At 33.0% G+C, this 21,228-nt stretch overlaps 1 protein-coding gene across 3 annotated transcripts in view; it reads right to left on the bottom strand.

The window, feature by feature from the left end:
- Positions 1–2,566: 2,566 nt before the first annotated feature.
- The window catches only part of EPHA3 (EPH receptor A3), a 251,911-nt gene continuing 233,249 nt past the window's right edge, over positions 2,567–21,228 (bottom strand). For 2 of the 3 annotated variants that reach the window (XM_058185593.1, XM_058185591.1), the window contains exons 14-17: positions 20,813–20,962; positions 18,384–18,577; positions 7,105–7,260; positions 2,567–5,419 (exon numbers count right to left, since the gene is read on the bottom strand). In XM_058185593.1, the coding sequence (XP_058041576.1) occupies positions 5,314–5,419; positions 7,105–7,260; positions 18,384–18,577; positions 20,813–20,962 (606 nt within the window). In that variant the 3' untranslated portion in view covers positions 2,567–5,313. The remainder of the gene's footprint in view (positions 5,420–7,104; positions 7,261–18,383; positions 18,578–20,812; positions 20,963–21,228) is intronic. The other variant, XM_058185594.1, reaches the window with a different exon arrangement.

The raw sequence follows: 21,228 nt of genomic DNA, 5'->3' as shown, positions 1-21,228 counted from the left end.
TTGGTTAAAAATAAATGGAGAATGGCTCTGGAATATAACAGATACAGAACTATACTGAAGTTAACTGAAAAGTCTTAGCAGGAAAGCTGTGGAAAACTTTGTCATACTGAATTGAGTGAAATGAGTCAACACAGAGCAATTTTTTTCAATTTGATTCATTTTATTTGATCTGAGTCCTAAAATGTTCCATTGTGCATGCTCAAGAAAACCAATTTTCCAAATCAAATCAGAAAATAGAATTGATCCTAATTAATTCAATTCAATTTTACTTCCTCTATTGAACTGTAATAATGAATTAGAATCAAACTGAACTGATTTTCTGAACTGAATCAGTCTAATAAATCAGACTGGATATGATTTATACCTTTCTGGTTACAGGTAAGCCCATTATTCTGTTAATGTAGAATATTTTTTAACAAAGTGAATTACATATGTTCATCGTATTTTGGTATTCTAAAGAATCCTTTAGGAAAGCAAGGAATACACAATAAATCTTCCATCTTCTTGTGAACCTCCAAAGGAAAATGAATATTATGAATCTTTGTTTCCTACTGAGGAAGACTTGATCATTAGTTAGAATATTACAATAAATATACACCTACATAGTTGAGTAAATTTAGTAAATTTAACCATTTGTGAATTATATGTTTTAAAGAAAAAAATCTATTAACAACAACAACTAGTAAAGTTAACTTGTCTTACCTTTCTACGTAATTCAGATCAGTGATTTCTAAACTGTTACTTAGTATAAAAGGAAATAGATATATTTAAAAAGAAATACGTACCTCACTCTGCTGTTTTGGTTTTATTTTCATAATGCCCTCAATGGGAACAATAGAATTCAATTAATCAGTCATTGAAAACGATATAAATGCTTTAGGAAAGTGAAAGCAGCACACTTCTACAACAGTGCTGTGCACCTTTCACTTCAATTGCCAATTCAGTTAAATTAATGAATATAGCATGATCATCACAGTGTTGCTAGATGAGAATTATATTATTATAAAATAAAATATTATAAAGGAAGCTATGGCTTTCCTTCTCTGCAGTTTTACTCATTTAGGTCAAGATAAAAGAGCTATAGGAAACATTTGTAAGTTTAAACATGAACTCTGCAAGAGTCCTGTCCATCCTGTCCATCCACTAGATGATATCAATTTAGTATTGCACATAAGACAAGAACCCCACCCCCCCCAAAAAAATTGCTCTGTTACCACAATGTTTGTAACAAATATACTATTGTAAGATGTAGACAATGCCATCGTGTTGGCTGATTGGAATGATTTAAAGTTGAATGATTTAAAGGAAATGTTAGATTCTTTGAACCAACAACTGGAAATAAATATAAATTTGAATTTACACTGAAATTACATCAATGTAGTTGTGTTTGACATAGAATATAAAGTAAACAATTGCAAGATATACATAATAATGAAAAACTGTAGTAAGTACATATGTGTATGCCTTGGTAAAAGTTTCCTGAAGGTGAGAAATGGATGAAGAAATGTTAAAACATTCAAATACTGATGGAAATAGTGTGTGACCAGTTTTGAAGAATGAAAGTTTATTGAAAGAAATGAAAATTGCCTTTTTTTATATGTAAGGAAAAACATACATGTAAACCGAACAGTGAGAATGGAGTATTTAAGAAACATGTGTGATAAAATAATGCTAGCAGAAGAGAACATATGTGGGTCATGGTTGAACTGTTGAGTTCCTGGTGTTCTCTGAGCTAGGTTGTTTTCTTGCAGATATTTCATTACTCAACTAGACAACATTTTCTGCCCAAGTATTTCTGAAAAAAATAAAATGACTTACCTGAGATTTTATTTAGATGTCTCAATGTCAATATTTCACATGAACAAGGATCAAATTTAAACTCCCTTAAGGCTCCAAACAGGAGTTGTATATTTAGTGGTGGAACAAACATTTGAATTCTCGAGCTAAACATTTGCCAAGCTACAAAAGCAGTCAAAGAGTAACTTGTGGCCTTAGCATTTGTTGATTCATTGGAATTCCAAAAAGAAGTAGAAGTTAAAATACAAGCCAACGATAAAGTCATAGCCTTCATATGAAAACTGCAATTTAGTTAGAGAAAACTTTATCAGGGAAGGGCTGCAAGGTGGAGAAAGGTATGATGAAAAGGCTGCAAAAAAGATAAACTTTTAACTTTCTACTGTCATATCTGACGGTTTGATTTATTTACTTAATATATATCATATCTTGATATAAAGCATATCTGAAGACATCATAAATACTTAGTTTTACACAGTTAGGAGTCACGTATTCATATTTCTATTCATGTATAATTACTTCTTTGGTCAATCTCTAAAAGAAACAGTGCCAATAATGTGCTTGAAGAGCGTAGAAGCCAAATTATTTTAATAGAAACAAAGATCGACTTTGACTTAATTTCCCCTAAATGTGATTTGTTCTATTGAAGCTGTAGCCATTGGATCCAGGTCTAGCAGTAAGAATGATTTACAAATAGCCATCTGTCCCCGGGAATTGCCAATGAAGCATCTTCATGGATATGAAAATTGAATCAAGTAAGAACATTCAGAAATTTTAATCTTATGGTAAAGTAGTTTTAATAATACCAGCTAATGCAATGAAGCCAAACCTAAATCAGAAATTTAGTTAAGCAGATGCTGCAAATTTAATGCAAAACCATAAAAACTTATGCAACTTTTAAACAATCACCTCCGCATTCCAATATGTAAAAAATACTTTCATTTTGTTTATTATAAAAATATAAAGGTTTCCACTACAAATCATTTTACATTAGTAACAGGCCATCTATATTTGCACAACATAATAAACTAACTGAGTAAGTAATGCTTTGAAATAAATGTTAAAGATAAATTCAGATTTGTGAGTTCCAATTACATCTATACATCTTGAGTTATTGGATTCTAAAGTACAGCAAAGACTATGTTATATGTTAACAGAAATAAATAATACACATAAAACAATATTTTAAGATACAAAATCAATTATTACATATTATTTGTAATGACTGGGTTTTTTTTGTTTTTTGTTTTTTGATGTAAATAATCAAAGGCAGGTCCTGTACAGGAAGATGGCCACAAAAATTTTATTTCCTCTACTCCACAGTTAAAAATTTTACACTGCTAAGTTTACATATGTACATGGGATAGGGGAAATGGGGGCTCTAGAATGCCCTTAGGAGTACAAAAATTGTAAGAAAGAGAAGACTAAGAGCTTTTTAAAAACCCTCTTAGGAGGAAAAGAAGCAATTCTTCTGAACAAACTATGATATCCATTCCAAGTAATGAGCACACTCAAAATAATGTTCCCTGGCATTATTAGATACTGTGATAAAATTAAGAGTAGCTAAAACTGAAATCTATTTTGAAATTTTGATGATGAGCTCTTTTTTTTCTTTTATAGGAACTGAAAATTGATTCTAGGATAATTTTTCCACATGCTTCCACATTGTTGAGAAGAACAATTCTATTATTTTTATTTTACCTGATTGAATGTTTGCAATAAGGCATTAATATAAATTTTAAAAAGAATGAAAGTGTCATTAATAGTATGAAAGTATTAATTTAATCCAATTCAATTTCTTTCAGAACTGTTACATCCTATCAAAACATTTTAAGATGTGGTGTACTTTTCAATGTCCCCAGAATATCATGAAAAATGAAATCATACTGGACGGATAGTAAAATTACAGAACGAGCAAAGAAGTTCCATGTATAACTAACATTTTGCAATGTGACTATCCATTTTCAAATATGATTACATACTACCTTAGATGTCACAGTTTCCGCAAGTTTTGGATTACATAAAAATAATCGTTGCTAATTATTACGGTATAAAACATGATGTTCAAAAAAGGCCAAATAAAGCAAAGAGAAATGAATAAGAAGGGAGTTTGTTTAAATAAAATTTCATATCCATATCCACATGCTGCCTTGTAACAACATCATTATTTGACTTATATTGTAACCTGTAATTCAAAGTGAGAAAATAATATTTTCCAACAGATAGCTTCTAGTGTTACTGTTCAAAATACATGGTGGGTAATTGTGTTTTGTGTATGTGTGTGTGTGCATGTATTCAATTGAGAAAGAAGATGGAAGAAATTCTGATTAACACAAGAAGCTAACAAATGGAAGACAATGTTGTTTGGACCCTTTCTACACAAGAACATCCTTGTCTGGAAGCACCTAAGAGTATCTTTATTTTAATCCTAGGGCAACATAAGCAAAGAATTCTACTATCAAGTAACCCATTAAACAGTTAAACATCCGATACACTCCAAAACTATCTGAATACTGTAACGTTTAAGTACATGCAATTAAATAGTTCCCCAAGAATACTCCCTATGTGAAATAAGATTGTTATATGGATTGTTCTGCGTTAAAAATATTGTGCATGAAATTCTTCATATTTGTATAGGATGTATTGTATGTTTATGAGCATCTTGTATGCACATTAGTTCCTTTGTAATGATATTTTTATTAGGAATAAAATCACATGAGTTTTACTGATTTTTTTCCCCTTAAATATTGTTGACAGCCAAAATTTAAAGAAATTTGGCATTTGGCAGTCATTAATCCCAGTCAAAACCTATATAAATATAAACAAGAGGAACATTTTTAAAGGAAATAAATATGCATTTTATATATATAAAAAGTTTTGTTTTTAAAGAACACACCCAGGACAAGTATCTGTGAAGTATTGCCTTCATTTTCACCCAATTGTCATTCAGATTTACCATCCACAGTCAAAAACAGAATATTGCAAGGATATCATTGCAGATATGGCTAGACAAGTCTGAGGTATTATCCTCGAATATACTTACAAGAATTAAAGAAATAAAATGCTACGTGCCTATCCTTTCCTCATATTAAAAAAAAGTACTGTTTAATGCTGTTGACAGTCATTCCAATCACAGTATTACATCCACTGTTTCTTTTGCCTTTTACGATATCCAATCTATTAACATTTGAATGGCTTAAGGTTACATGGATTTTTTAAAACACTTTCTTTTTTTCTTCCAAATGCATTTTATGTTTGAGCAGTCCATTATTACTATAGGGAAGAACCCCTCCTTCAAGAATAAGAGATATAAAATAAGTTTTTCATTCCTATTTTAAGGCAATTGAACTCAACTTTATGAGTCTTTTAATGGGCTTGAAATTTCACATTTGTTGCAAATTGCCCCATTTTGTTGCAACAGTGCCTTCTAAGTCTCACAATTTTCCACACATTACCAGGACCTTTTACTAATTTTTCTCACTTTCTCCAGATGAGTCCTGAATGCCAGCATTTGGTAATTTACACGGGAACAGGGCCATTCTTTGTATGCATTTCCAGAGATTTAATACTGCTAATAAGTTTTTTCTGTGGTCCGACAATCGTCACCCCAACTTTCTTCATATCACTGAAAAATAATAGTAAAAAAGTTTTCTAAGGTTTTTTTGTTTTTTTGGTTTATTTTTAAATAGGAGGCAAGTCACTTGCTTTAACACATACACACACACACACACCTATCCGCACACATGGTGTAAATAGTAATAGTAACCTTTCTCTGATCCTGCTAAATATTGAGCTGAAATTTAGGATGGAGATGGAAAGAATCTTATCCAGTCTTCTAAAGTCTAAACATGTCCAATTCCATTTATACCAACAGAGAAGAAGTACTGTTTTCCTAGAAACATAATTAGAAATTAATTATGGACATTTCTAAGTTCAAAGAAAACAGCCTTTCTTCTTTGTTAGTATAAATGGTGTTGGGCATATTTAACCTTTAAAAGACTGGATAGGATTGAAATATCTAAATGGATGCCATCTAGAAAAAGATCAAGACACACTTCTACTGTCTCAAAGTGCAGGATACTGTATGGGACAATGGATTTAGGTTATAAAAAATAATTCAGCAATGAAATCAATTACCCAGAAAGGTGATGAGCTCTTCTGCAATATAAAAGTTAAAAGAGAGGCTAACTATGAGTGATATGTTAAATTGGCTTCCTAAACTAATCAAGTGGTTTGACTTGGTAGGCAAAATAAACTTCTCCAGTCCTAAATAGTATAAATATACTGAAAACTAGTAACTAATATTTGTAAAAAAATTTCAGATCTTGCATGATTTCACTGGTATGGTAAAAGACTGAGGCAGCTTTGGGACTTAAGCATAGCTGGCTGGAGAATTCTGCGAGTTACAGTCCACAAGTCTTAAAGCTGCCAAGTTTAAAGACCCCTGGACTAGAGTATGAGTTAGACAAGAATGGCAGCTGACCTGGATATCAATGGCTACTGTGCATTCTGTTATGTGGATTTTATAGCACAAGGTTTGCTTATAATAACTATTAGCATGTGGGTATTTGACTAAAGTAAATGAATTACTCAAACGAATGAATTACTCAACTGATACTAGTTTACAGGTGTGAACATTCTTTAATCCTTATGATAGCTATGTACCCTAAGTTAAAAATATGAGTGCTGTAATAAAATGATATTTTATTTATGAATATGATATTTTCAAGATAGCAAAGTGAACAGAACAATATTGGAAAAAGATACTGAAAATATCAAAAGTGTCATATTTAAAATACATTTAGAATCCCAACACACCAATTTCATAATTTAATTTAATGAAAAGTTTCATATCAGAATTTAATGGCACCACAGATATGCAACTCCAATGGTTATTAGCAAGTTGTAGATTTTTAAGACACTAAAACTTAGGAAATTTTTGTTTCAATCTCCAATTAAACAGGAGCCCCACTTGATTTAAAGGGCTTGAGGAATAGTAAGTGGAGATGGAGAACCAATATAGATTTTACTGAAGTCCTTCATGAAAATCTTTAGCTACAGAGAGAATGTCTTTCAAATCCTCCCACAGTGTTTCCCTTTATTTTGGGATTTAAGGGTGAGCTGGATTTTAGAAGATTATTTTTCACTGAGATCCCTTTCCATCTCCAAAATTAGACTTCAACACTGAATGTCTATAAAATGTGGCCTTCTCAGATACTTTCCTAATGACAAGGAGAGAACAGTCTTAATTTGGAAAACTGCAAGAGAATTGAAAAATATGTAATAATATATCTTTAATAAAACTCTTACTCTGAGGAAATATTGGCTATTGTATCGCATGAACTGTATTCCACTCCTGTGAATATGTCTTTGCATTGCCCTATCCGAATACCATTGAGCCAGTCACCTGTTGAGCGGAATGGTGAGATTTCAATGCTACTTTGGTCCAGTAGGAGGTTTGATGGCCTGGAATAAAATGAAAGTAATAGTAAGACAACAGAAATAAGCCAAGATTGGATTGCAGCTGAATTTATTGTTAGTCAACACAGGTGATCTATCTATATACATGTACACAGCTGTCAAGACAGAAGATATTTTTTTTTATTGTTTTGTGTTTTATTGGTTCAATGCAAAAAAATCAAGAGTTTCAGTTTCTTTTGAACAGACAAATTTCAGCTGGTCAAAATAGCAATAGCAATAGCACTTAGATTTATATACTGCTTCACAGTGCTTTACAGCCCTCTCTAAGCAGTTTACAGAATCAGTATATTGTTCCCAACAATCTGGGTCCTCATTTTACCGACCCTGGAAGGATGGAAGGCTGAGTCAACCTTGAGCCTGGTGAGCTTCAATCTGCCAAACTGCTGGCAGCTGGTGATCAGCAGAAATAGCCTGCAGTACTGCACTCTAACTACTGCACCACCGCGGCTCATGCAAAAATATTTCAATAATGGTTTTGTCGCATTATAACAAATCACACTATTGCTATAGAAGCTATGCTTATTATTAATTTGTTGTTATATGTAATTCAAGGTATTGTTTATTTCCCATAAAGCCTTGTAAAGCTTAGGGCCTGGTATCTTGGAATGGCCTGTCCTAATACTCACATAAGCCAAATATATAGAAAGCACCTGTTGAAAGCTGTGAATATCTGCAAAAATATCTGACAGGAAAGAATGTATAATTGTTCTTCAGGCCTAAACTTGGCTTTCCTATTCCTATTTCCTGTTCAAAAATGATTTTATTATGTTTACTTTTATTTGTTTACTTTTATTAAATTATTTTATGTAATTCTCGTTGTCATTTGCATATTTAATACCTTCCTCCTTCCTTAAAATTTATCAAATTTACAATTTGAGGGAAATCTCTTAAGCCTTCATCTAAAACTTTTGTAGGTTATGAGAAGATCTGTGGTTATATTTGTGCATTTCTAAAGATCTGTGCTTTAATAGATTCCTTAAACATTTTTAATAATATTTGTCTTTTACGGATGACACAGAGTATAATTTTCCATTTCATACTGCCTCCTGCCTCAGACTTTTTCCCAACTATCGCATTTGACAAAAAGTTTCTAGTTGATTTTGCTCAAAATTATGATCAATACTATAAGATTTCTTAAACTACAACAGCAAACTAGTGAAAGTAGCTCAACATGAATGGATTTTCAGCAATGATATTGCTGAAGGAAGACATAGGTCAGTCTCTCTTTTCATTTTTATTCTCTTTTCCTTATATGATGCATTCAACAATCTTATTTCAAAATTGTTGACTCTAATATGAATTTTTGCCACTCCAGCCAAGATATGGGAGAAATGGTCCATAAACATGACTGCTAACAACATGTTATAGTGGAGGTAAAATACAAGATTATGCTTTCTACATCCCACATGCAGCATTCATAAAGTGAATCTTACAGCTCTTTTCTTCAAAATCCATTATGACAAATCTCAAACTTCAGCCTACCTGTCCATTTCACCTAATAATAGGGCTGACCTTATCTCAAATTCCATAATTTCTCCCACTGAATGCCCCTTGTCTCTTCACACAGTTACAGAGCTGTTAAAAAGTATTGGATGGCACAGGAAAGATTGCATGTATTACACAGTAATCAGCATATTTTATGTCTCTCTTTCTTTCTAAGGAGGAGAACCTATTGGGGAACTTGCAGATTATTCTAAACATTATAATTATTGTTGTTGTTGTTGTTATTATTACATTAATATGGAAAATACTGTTTCATGAATACTATTAATCATAATATATGAATTATATTATATCAATACAATTGTATGTAATACAATTGTATTTGTTTTCTGAGGTTTTCGCGGGTGTTTGTATGTAGGTCTTTGGTTATTCGGGTTTTCTCCCACGTAAAATTGGAAGTGTCTTGGTGACATTTTGATGAAGTCTCATTCGTCATCTTCAGGCTAGTGTTTACAGCTTTGTGCTTTGCTCCTAGAAGCACGAAGCTGTAAACACCAGCCTGAAAATGACGAATGAGACTTCATCAAAATGTCGCCAAGACACTTCCAATTTTACGCGGGAGAAAACCCGAATAACCAAAGACCTACATACAAATGTATTATATCAACACTGTGGTAAAAACTAGAATGTGCCCATTTATGTAAGCACCTATTAGCCACCTTCTTTAATATGAGCTGATGTATAGAGTTTTCCTTTGAATGGCTTGTGACTATTAAATAGCTGAAGCTAAAGAAAGCTTTGAGTAAATGTGCAATTCTTCAGGACCACATATTCACATATGTCTCTGGATTTCTGACAGTTTTTCTAAATTTTCATTCAAAAATAAATAACAAGAAGTTTCATATTAATCATATCAAAAGTGACTAGCTGGCTCCTATTTGTCTCATGAAAATGACATTTTTAATTTCTAGTTTACCTGAGAAATATCCAAGGTGTATATAAAGCCTGAGAAGTTGTAATTAACCTATCCTGCTCTTTTTTATATAATATTTTATTTTTAAAAAGATGCATTAATTTAAGCAGCTAAAAAAAAGGGAACAAATCCAAGAAAGAACAAAAAATAAGCAGGATAATAACAATGTGCAAAAACTAAATATTTTTTTATGTTTACTGATATAATGAACAAAAATATTAACTAATTTGAATTCAAATAATCACAACATTGTGTAGGATGTCGCAACAAAGCCAAAAGGCTACTTTCTTCCTTGGAGAGGACATCTGGACAGTTTATCAATGAACAGGAATTTGTTTCTTGCTGTGAACAGTCTGTGATGTCTCCTCATGAGCACCAAGGGAATGCAAAGCTTTCAGAGCATCTGCATTTACTAGCTTCTAGCCCCCCTCCTCCCTTTGACCAGCCCCTAGACAACAGGTCTAAACATGAAATTTATGGACTGGGTTATATGCACCATAAGCTCACACTTTTACTAGACAAATTAGATAGACTGCAATGCGTACAGCTGTAAATGATGTCCTGCAGGGTTCCACCTGATCTTTCACAGCTTTTCATAAATCAGTTCCTACTAGTGTCAGACTGCAGCCATTAAAAAGAAATCATGGAAATTACATGTTTGCTTACTAGAAGTGCATGAATTTTACCCAACATATTTCTCCAGCTCTAGCTTTGCCTTTCCTCTCTCCCACTTACTAGATTCTTAAATTATTCTCCCTAGGGTGGTGCAAACATATCAAGGTATTTTTTGTATAATTGCTATTGAACAGAACACTAAGCATAGCAGGCTGCATATGGTGTCCATAAATAAAAGGACAGCAGTCTACTCAACACTGACATTCCAGGGTATATGTTCAACCAACAGTCTCTTGCTATTGGCTTTTATGCACCAACCTGTTATGTTAACAGCTGGAATTAACCTTGTTCTTCTGCAGGAGAGCCCTGTTTTGCTGTCATTAAGATCGATGTTGCCACATTGCAAAGAATTTTCTGTCTTACAATATCATGTCTCGAAATAAACATATACATAGTAATGCTTTGCCTCCCACTGATATAAATCACTGTTCTGAGAGCATCAGCTGCTCAGTGAGAAAGATATATCTCTATTTCTAACTGCTACCATCAGACCTTGCTTGTATTGCAGAGGCACCATTATACTACTAATAAAATTTGATTTGATTTGATTTATTTGATTTGTTATGGCTGCCTATTCCAGAAGACTTTGGGCAGTTTACCAAATCCAGAAAAAGAGTAAAAACAATTTGAAAAAGTTGAAACCCACATAAGTAGTCAACTCAACTAGAGCAATAAGGAGTATAAAAATAAAATAGGGGCCCAACCAAGCATAAGAATCTCATAAATCACAGGTCAAAGTGAACAAAGTCAAGTCTTAAGACTTTGAAGAACTCTAGGAGAGTGGCTGCTCTTCAGATCTCTGGAAGGATTCTATTCCAGAGGGCAGGATCCATGACAGAGGCTAGATAAGATACTAGAGGGGCTTCTGGATTTATGTTTATTATCTTATTGACAGTTTACTATACTCTCATTCTAGAAAGCAATTATAGCTACGGCGGTCCATGAAAATAATCCAAAATAGTATTGTCTCATCATTGTCTCTCATTAAGTTCAAACAACAGAACACAAAAATGTGCAAAGTTTTGAATAACGTAGATCGCCATTCAAAATCAAGCAGGTATCATCCAAAATAGTGAAAGGTAAAAAGCCATCTTTTCTGCTAAAAGAGGTCTATAGCTGCATTATACAGCTATATTTTAACTATACTCAAACCATGTGTCAAGCACACGAAACCAAGAGCTGGAATAGAGTTCAACAGTACTATGAATATATTTCACGCTACCTATACACAAGAATCTGATCTACTAATAGTTAAGGGAAGCTGGCATTATATAAGAGTAAATGGAATTCACTAGGGTATAGTTTTAGGTCTCTTCTAGGAGCATAAAGGCTCCAAATTGATGATGCATTTGACTCTGCCCTCAGGCTTAGGCTGGTCATTTCCTACACCAGGTTGGTATTAAAATAAACTCCAGGACTAGAATTCTGGAAAAAAAATACAAGGTTACTTTATTGTCTATAGGCTTAAGGAAACAGTTTTTTCTTCCAATATTAATTTTGTTGCCAAATGCGCTTATTGATGTATCATATATTATCAGGAATCATGAAACTTAAAGACACATTAAGGAAGCATTGCAAAATTGTATAAGAAGTACTATTTCTGGTTTTACAGCTATTTATACTTGCTTTCATATTGTCATTGAATAAACAATGTGATCTTGGTTATTAAATATGATTGGTGTAGCAGGGATATGGCTGAGTTCAAAAAACATGGCAGCTATGACCTCGTGATCAAAGAATATGCAATTAATATAAAAAGCTTTCAATTGTGTTGTGATTGACTTTTTTACTCCTATGGATACCCTTGTAACCTAGTTCTTCTGTTACTGCTATCTTGTATTCTCAATGATAATTGTATAGAAACATTTTTGAGCTAAGCTTCCATGTCAACTTGAAATCAAATAGCAAAGTTTTTTCATTAAAGAACTTATCATATTTGATTTCTCAAATTCTATTGCAAATGCTGAACATGCTCAAATCTGTAATTGTCTACAATTGCTGGCAGATACTTTTGTTTGTACTTTGGTTACTGAAAACTTATGATCAGAGATTGTAAAATTCTAATTACTATTTAATAAATGAGTGGCAATAAATAAATAAATAAATAAATAAATAAATAAATAAATAAATAAATAAATAAATAAATAAGCCAGCCGTTCAGTTGGAGAATGGATGATCCCTTTATATATTATTGAGTAGTTACTCAAGAATTGTAGAATTGGGTCGATATTTTAGTATAGACAGAGGAACCTAGGTCAAATATTTGTCTCCCAGAACATCTTAACCCAAATCATTGGATCACAAGAAAAATGCTTCCTAGCATTTTTTGCTACAACTAAGTAAAGGATACTTTTTTCCCATTGACCAAGTGTTGATCCATTAATTACAACAGGAACTGACCAACCAGTTCATTGCCCAAATCTGACTTCATGAGTTGAGAGAGAGTGACTGATCCAAAGTCACCAGCTGACTTTCATGCCTAAGGAGAAGTAGAACTTTTGGTTTCTAAACTGGTCTCCTGGTTTCTAGTTTCTAACCCTAATCCTAACCCTACTCCTAACTTTGAATCCCTACAGATTCTTACCTCTTTTCCATAGATTGATTTTCAGAGTGGAGTTCAAACAATCCCATTCTATTACAATGGGATACACAAGATTATTTTTTAAATCTATTCTATGCAGTTCCCAACTAAATTATATCCATTTTAAAACTTGATCATTATGTATCATTATGTATGTATGACTGTAACTTTGTTGCTGGCAATCCTTATGATTTATATTGATATATTGACCATCATTTGTGTTGTAAATATTGTACCTTGATGAACGTATCTTTTCTTTTATGTACACTGAGAGCATATGCACCAAGACAAATTCCTTGTGTGTCCAATCACACTTGGCCAATAAAAATTCTATTCTATTCTTATTTTGCCACTACACTATCTTTGATACTGTTCTTGTCAGTCCTTAAAGTAGACCAGATTTGAACACTAAAATTATGAATCCTAAAATTATTTTCTTTATAACATTACAGTTAGCAGAATCTTGCAACTCTGAATATCGTCTCCATTCCCTGCCTTTATTCTAAAGACAATTAAGGATAGTAAAGTCTGAGATATTTTCTAAAATTCCATTCTTGCTTTGGATTCAGATTTGTTTTATCTGACCATTGTTTTTTCATCATATTCTTCAAGGTTATACTTAGAGCCCATTATAACTCCAGTTTTTGGAGACAAATCCTTCTAATTAACAGATGGCAGATGGACATGCAAAAAAATCCTTAATTATTACATTTATTTGGAAGTATTATTTCGGAGCTGGATATATCTACATCTCTCTCTCTCTTTCTCTCTCTCTCTCTCTCCTGAGTCATAAATATAAATTCTAGCGAACACAAGCAAATGCAGCTTTAAGTCCAATAAGTTAACACATGATTACAGCATAGATCTCCCCATGAGAAAATATTTAGTGAAATGTAATGACTTTGTAATGAGAATGCGACTTTTGTGAATCACTTAATGGTTGGCTTTATAAATACATAGTTTGGAATAGCTATCGCTGAAAATGACATATTTATACATCAGACTTTAACCTTGTTGTCATTTCTACTGACTCTGTTGTGGTTCTGACTCTTAACCCTAGACCTCAACTTTGGATAATGGACACTATTAGATATTTCAACCTTCAAGTGAACTCTGTGTGTAAATATTGGCCTAGCTTGAGAATCTGCTTTATGTTGTCTTCAATATATTGTGACCTGTGTTTATGACATTATTAGGTGCTTTAACCAGCCCCCATGCTGAGACAGGACATAACAGATAGCTCTATCTTACCTTATTTTATTTAATCCCCTTTTAAAACTATACCACACAACTTTGACAAGACTGGAAGCTTTTGTTGATACAAGCTTTCTTTAGAAACCATGCTGTGAATTGGCTTGTTAAATACAATTAAAATTAACCATACTTTGTTGCCTTTTGACAACCTTCAGCTTACTCTAGCCAGCTTTGAGCTCCTTTAGGCAGCCATTAATTTGGAATAAATTTTTCTTCCCTTTATTGAGAAAAGATGTTTCAGGATTTTATTTCCTCTGGTTTTTGTTTGTTTTGTAAGCAATTTTTATTTATCTATTCAAATCCATGGGGATAACTGACTAATTGCTCTTTAGGTTTTCCACATTTTGCTTGTTTTTAATTTTTATTCTAATTTTAACTTTTTAAGAAAATGGGTTTTTGGGGAGGAGGTAAGGAAGCTATGCTTTGAACTGAAATACTTAACAGTAACTTTCAGAGCTGGAAGATAAAATAATACAAGAAGTTGTGCATAGAAAAAATATTTTTCTATGAATTGATTTTATGATCCCTTTCAATATTGCATTCTTGGATTAGACGTGAAAGGTTGGATGTAGGTTAATGATGATTCATACATCATACTGGGCAAAACATATAGCTCCAAATACCTTGGACTATTACTAACTTTGCTAATTTTGAGCTGTGAAATGTTAATCATCTGGCGTAATCTTGCAATTAGTTTTCAGTGTTGCATCTTTCTTTTCAGAACATACAACATATGCTTCCCCCACTAATTTTATGCAGCTATTCTTATTCTTAACTTTGTGTACTATATACAGAAGAGTCATGTCTTGTGGTTTGAATGTGTCTGGTCTGCATAGTTAATCAACAGTAAAGTGCTCTTTTATCATGCTAATTTTCACATATACTCCATAATATTTGCTAAAAGACAACACTGCAGAGACATCTCCACCTCTCCCTCATAAAAAGGAGACTGGATCACCTGCCAGAAATGCTTCATAGGCTGCATCTTGCTATAGCTAATGAACACAGTAGCTTACTAACTATGTCACATAAGGTCATGTCTAAAGCCCTGCTTATCTTGGACCCATATTACCTCCAGTGGTGGGTTTCAAATTTTTTACTTCTGGTTCTGTGGGCATGGCTTGGTGGGTGTGGCATGGTGTGGCTTGGTGAGCATGGCTTGGTGGGGAAGGATACTGTAAAATCTCCATTCCCACCCCACCCCAGGGGAAGGTTACTGAAAAATCCCCATTCTCTCCCGATCAGCTGAGACTTGGGAAGCAGAGAATAGATGGGGTCAATTAGAGGTGGTATTTACTGGTTCTCTGAACGACTCAAAATTTCCGCTACGGGTTCTCCAGTACTGGTCAGAACCTGCTGAATACCACCTCTGATTACCACAGAGAATAACTTATAGAACATTTCTTTCCTTGCTCACTGTGGTAATCATAGGGTTAAAATAGACCTTGTAAGTTTTCAATCCAATGCTTACCGCACAACAGTAACCTCGTACCATTCCTGGCATATGGTGCTTAACTATACAACCTTTGCTTAATGGCCTCCAGTAATGGAGCCCTTAGGGCTTAAGGAGACAGACTGTTCTACTGCTTAATAAGTCTCAGAATCAGGAAATTTCTCCTGATATCACATTTGGACTTCCCACTGTAAAATTTCCATCAACTGATTCATCTTTGACTATAAGTGATCCAGAGTGTAAATCCACATTCTCTTTCCTGTGATAGGTCTTAAATATTGGAAGACTGATATCATGTCTGGTCTTAGTCTTATCTGCTTTACTGAGCTTGTTTCAACATTTTTCAGAATATTTAGGATCTAGGACCCTCACTGTCTTTGTACTCTTTCCAGTTAATCAGCATCTTTCTTGTACTGTGCCAACCAGTTATCCAAGTTTCACCAACGGAACATACAGCAGCCTGGAACTATCACAATTTGAAAAGTTTCATTTATAATTATAGTGATTCTACCAAATTGAGATGTTCTTACAAATCCATTATCTATAGGGTTGAGAAGCAGAAATTCTTTATTAAAATATCCTTGAAAGAACTCTTTGTACAATTTTTAAAAATTGAGAAGTTTAATGTTTAGTTAAAATATTCTTAGTTTTATGGAGTTTTTTTACTGTAAATTGCGATGATACTTTGGCACTTGATGGTTTAATAATGGTTGTTGTTCAATCGAAAGACATATCTGACTCTTTGCAACCCCATGGACCATAGCATGGAAGGCCCCCTGTCCTCTGCTGTCTCCCGGACTTTGCACTAATTCATGTTCTTTGTGGCGATGGCACTATATAATCATTTCACCCTCTACCATCCCTTTCTCCTTTTGCATTCAATCTTTTCCAACATCAGGGTCTTTTCCAATGATTAATAATGGTAAATAAATATTAATATTAATACATAATATTAATAAAAGAAATGGATCCTATAGTAAATATTATAATAATATTAATAAATGAAATGGATCCCATAATACAAAATCCCCCTAGACTTGGGAATTGAGTATTCCTGGAGAGTAATATTAGGACTGCTGTAGTCCCTTAATATATGGAGCTTATTTCTGAGACATGCTATCGGATCTGTCTGGATTTCTATTCTGTTTATTCCCTGCACTTTAGTGAGAAGTATAATTGTACCTTTTCCTTTTTTGCAATTGATAATGAAAGCATATGCACAAATAACCCCCACTTCTTTTTTTACTTGCTCATTTCAATTAGTTATTGAAAATTTGCAGCAAAAATTTATTGATACTTGTGGAGTTTAGAACTGGGAGTGAATAAGGATATCTAAAGGGACACTGTGGCTCAGTGGCTAAGACGCTGAGCTTGTCAATTGAAAGGGTGGCAATTCAGCGGTATGAATCGCTAGTGCTGCGTAGTGGGGTGAGCTCCCATTACTTGTCCCAGCTTCTGCCAACCTAGCAGTTCAAATGCACGTAAAAAATGCAAGTAGAAAAATAGGGACCACCTTTGGTGGGAAGGTAACAGCGTTCCGTGTGCCTTTGGCATTGAGTCATGCTGGCCACAAGACCACGGAGACGTCTTCAGACAGTGCTGGCTCTTCAGCTTTGAAATGGAGACTGCACCCTAGAGTTGGGAATGATTAGTACATATGTGCGAGGGGAACCTTTAATTTTACCTAGCGATATACAGGCTATATACCCACCTCAAAAAAATTCAAGTTGTTAAATATATTAGTCTTTTGTATTTTATTATTGGTGTTCTATAATCAGGCTTAATATTTATAATTATAAAGCAATGCACCAGGATCTAAAAAAATATTAAGTTTTAAATAGAAAGCAATAATGGAAGTGTTCAGAATGAACTTGCTCTGATTAAAACCCCAAAATTTTACATGTAAAATTGAATATATTTAGAACCATTAAAAATCAAATAAATTATGGTTATTATTTTATTCTAATAATGGAATAATAACTTAAAAAGTAAAACTTGAAAGATTGTTCTGTGGTTTTTCACTGCACTCAAAACTAAAAAGGCTAGGTATATTGAGAGGAAATAAAATCCAACATTGATACTGAAAATCAAACCAATTGCTACAGTTAGAAAGGCTTAAAGTTATTTAATGCTGCATATGGAATTATTGGAAAAAAGTAGTTCAAACATATTTTCAAAGTAGCAAAGTTATTGTGCAAAATTATTCTGATATGCAAACACTTGGTGTGGAATCCTCTGCACTATAAGATCACTATAAGATCATCACTGATTACTGCTCTTCAAATACATAAATACATTTTCCTTTTTGAGAAGGATTTGGCCTCAGTAGTGAATTGTGTTTTATTTTAGATATCAATACACATACTGCTTAAATTCTCAACATACCTAGGCTATTCAGGTCCTGAAATTCAACAAGCATTTATAATATACTTTCAAGGTATATGCTGAGAAATACACAAATGTACTCCCAAAAAATACAGAAAAGTTTTGAAATAAGAGATAATTCGGATCAATTCTTTTGATGTCATGTCCATACTAATTCAACATGATCACTCAGTTGCAAAGTCTTGTTTTGATATTGCTTATATTTTTAAATCAAGCCTAAAGAATGCCCTGGAATGCACTACTTAACTGGGGTATTCTGTCTCCCTAACTAATATCTCGCAGCAAACATTTCTTTTGCCACCTATTCAAGTTATAGCAAGTTATAAATGTATAGGTTTTGTCACCTTGCAGCTGCATTGGTGATAATTTTTAAACTGCTGGGATTACGGATCAGCTTGTCCAAGATGCTGACAATCTGTTCAAACTTTGGTCTGTTGTTTCTGTCTTTTTGCCAACAGTCCAGCATCATCTGATACAAGGCAGCTGGGCAGTCCATAGGTGGTGGCAAACGGTATCCTTCCTCCACTGCTTTAATTACCTGCACACAAGGAAGACAGTTTGTAGAACCTCAAGGACATTCAGTTCACTTCTCCTTCCTCAGTTCTGAAAATAATATGCATTACATAATCCAATATGGAGGTTTAGTAATTAAACAGATGTATTTTATTCCTAACTATTGTGAATCATGCCTATTCTTTTTCACCTCCAAAATAAGCCACTTGACAATAAGAGATACACAACATGACAGAAAAAGCAGAAGATAATTACATATCTTTGAAGAAAGTGACACTCAATCTTGTCCAATGTTTAAATTTGATTAGACCAAATACAACTCAATTTAATTCATTTCCTACAGAACTAGCTTAATTACTCCAAAGAGAAAACATCTGGATCACTGCTGTACATTCATCCCCACCTCCTTCAATGGTCTTATAGGAATTGTTATTTGAGATCATATGAACTTAGAAAATTGCTTGATACCAGTCCATAGTTTAGCATTATTTACAATGACTAGCAACAAATCTCTTGGGCTTCAAATGGAGGACAGTTTTCTATCTTTAACTGGATTAGCCAATGACTGAAACAGAACATAGCCAAAAACACAATAATCCTGTTTCTAATATTTAAATATTTCAGAATCTTAATTTATCAAAAAATCTTGGCTTGGATATGATCTAATAATACATACATAGAAACTCCATATGCAGGAAGAATCCGATATAAACTAATTTTATTAATATAGAAATATGGAAATGTAAACCATTAATGTAATTTACATTTCTGGTTCAGACAAAAAGACAAAACTTGAATTATTAAAGGTACATTATTGGCTAATAGCATTACACATATATGTATGCATGCATGCATACATGAATGTGTGTATTTTGCCCATTGATATTTCAGAATTTCAGATGGAGAAGATGTAATATTTGTGAAAGCCCATAAATATTATTAAGCTAAGTCTTGAAATATTGTGAACCACGTGGTTAATAAAATTGCTAAAATTTTCATAATTAGCATTTCTATGACATTTTGATTTGAGAATTGCAGTGCTTTGGTTTATTGGCTTCAAATCAGTCAAACTTATTCAGAAAATGACCCAAAAGAAACAGAAAGGTTTGAATACATCATGTCCGCATCTCTTTCCTAATTTTTTACAGGTGGAACAATTATTAAATTAATTATTTCTAAATAAGATAGCTCATATTTATAATTTAATTATTCTACTACATATTCAGTTACGCAACAAAATGATGTTGACATTAAGCTGTATACATACAAGGTTACACACACATTTATGACTATATTAAAAATATCAGCATCTGCTAAAAGGTTTTCAGAGCCAAACACAGTTTTAATTAGAAACCAATTTAATTAGGTCTCATATGTGTGTTTAAACTTTATTTTAAACTTAGTTATTACTGGTGTTAACAGTCATACAGTATACGATGGCTAATACTGAAGATTTGTAAGGGGTATTGATATGAGCAAACATTAGAACATTCATCTCTCAGAATACTGGCTTTGTTGGGAAATGTTGTACAGCTCAGTGCATGAACACAATATAAAGCCAGTTCACAAAATAGGAAAGGTACTTGGTACAGGAGAATTTAAAAAATAAAATTATGACAGAATTTATAAGCTAAGTAACAATATGACTATATTCATTTTTAATTATATATAAGTTTAAGACCAGAGCAACTTTATTTGTGATATATGTATAACATTAGAAAAAATTGTACTGTCAAGTAAATCAAAGTAAATCAAGCGCACAAAATGACGTTTTTATTTATTGAGGAATACTTCCAAATTCCAAAGAAGTGTAACTGCAAAGCAAGATATAATTATTTAAACTGTTTACAGGAAACAGTTCTAAGAAAATCAAATAGTCACTTCACATAACATATGTAGTACTTCAAAACATGCTCTAGTTGTTAAAAACTTATACACAAATATTTACTTTTCCTTTACAAAGTTCAATTTAATCTAATCTAATCTATAACACTCATGGAATAATTCAATTAAAAGAAATCAGGAGACATTTAATGAGGAACTCTAATCACTGAAATTTTTAATTTAAAACAGTTTGCCATTTTATGAATCCCTTTTCTTCTTCTATTGTGTAAAAACACTAATTGTTTAAAAAGCTTTTTTTTAAAAAAAGAAGAAGCAAAAAGTCTCCTAACAAAATAAGTCTTTACTAACAAAAGGGTTTTTAAACTTTGATAATTTATTTTGCATAATAATTGTCTATATATTTCAATGTACTCACATCTTGATTAGACATCTCCCAATAGGGCCTCTCTCCATAGGACATTACTTCCCAAAGAACAATACCATAGCTCCATGCGTCACTGGCTGATGTAAATTTGCGATAAGCTATAGCTTCTGGAGATGTCCAACGAATTGGAATCTTGCCTCCCTATAAGGCAAAACCACATATGCGCTTATATATCTGTGCACTCTATCTTTTGACTATAAATCTAAACATAATAAAAACATTGTTGATTATTTATTTGTTACTTACTTAGTTAGTTACTTACTTGCTTACTTACTTACAGGACATATATGGCCACCCATTTCAAAAAATGACTCTGGAGGGCTCATATAATTATCCATGTAACAGTCTTTACCAACGACAAAGACAAGAAGCTAGCTTCATCGTGCCAATTTAAAGTTTGATCTACA

The sequence above is a fragment of the Ahaetulla prasina genome, chromosome 5 (genome assembly GCF_028640845.1).
Source record: "Ahaetulla prasina isolate Xishuangbanna chromosome 5, ASM2864084v1, whole genome shotgun sequence".
NCBI lineage: Eukaryota > Metazoa > Chordata > Lepidosauria > Squamata > Colubridae > Ahaetulla > Ahaetulla prasina.
Note: the sequence above shows the minus strand (reverse complement) of the source record. Positions and strands in the feature narration are given on the sequence as shown.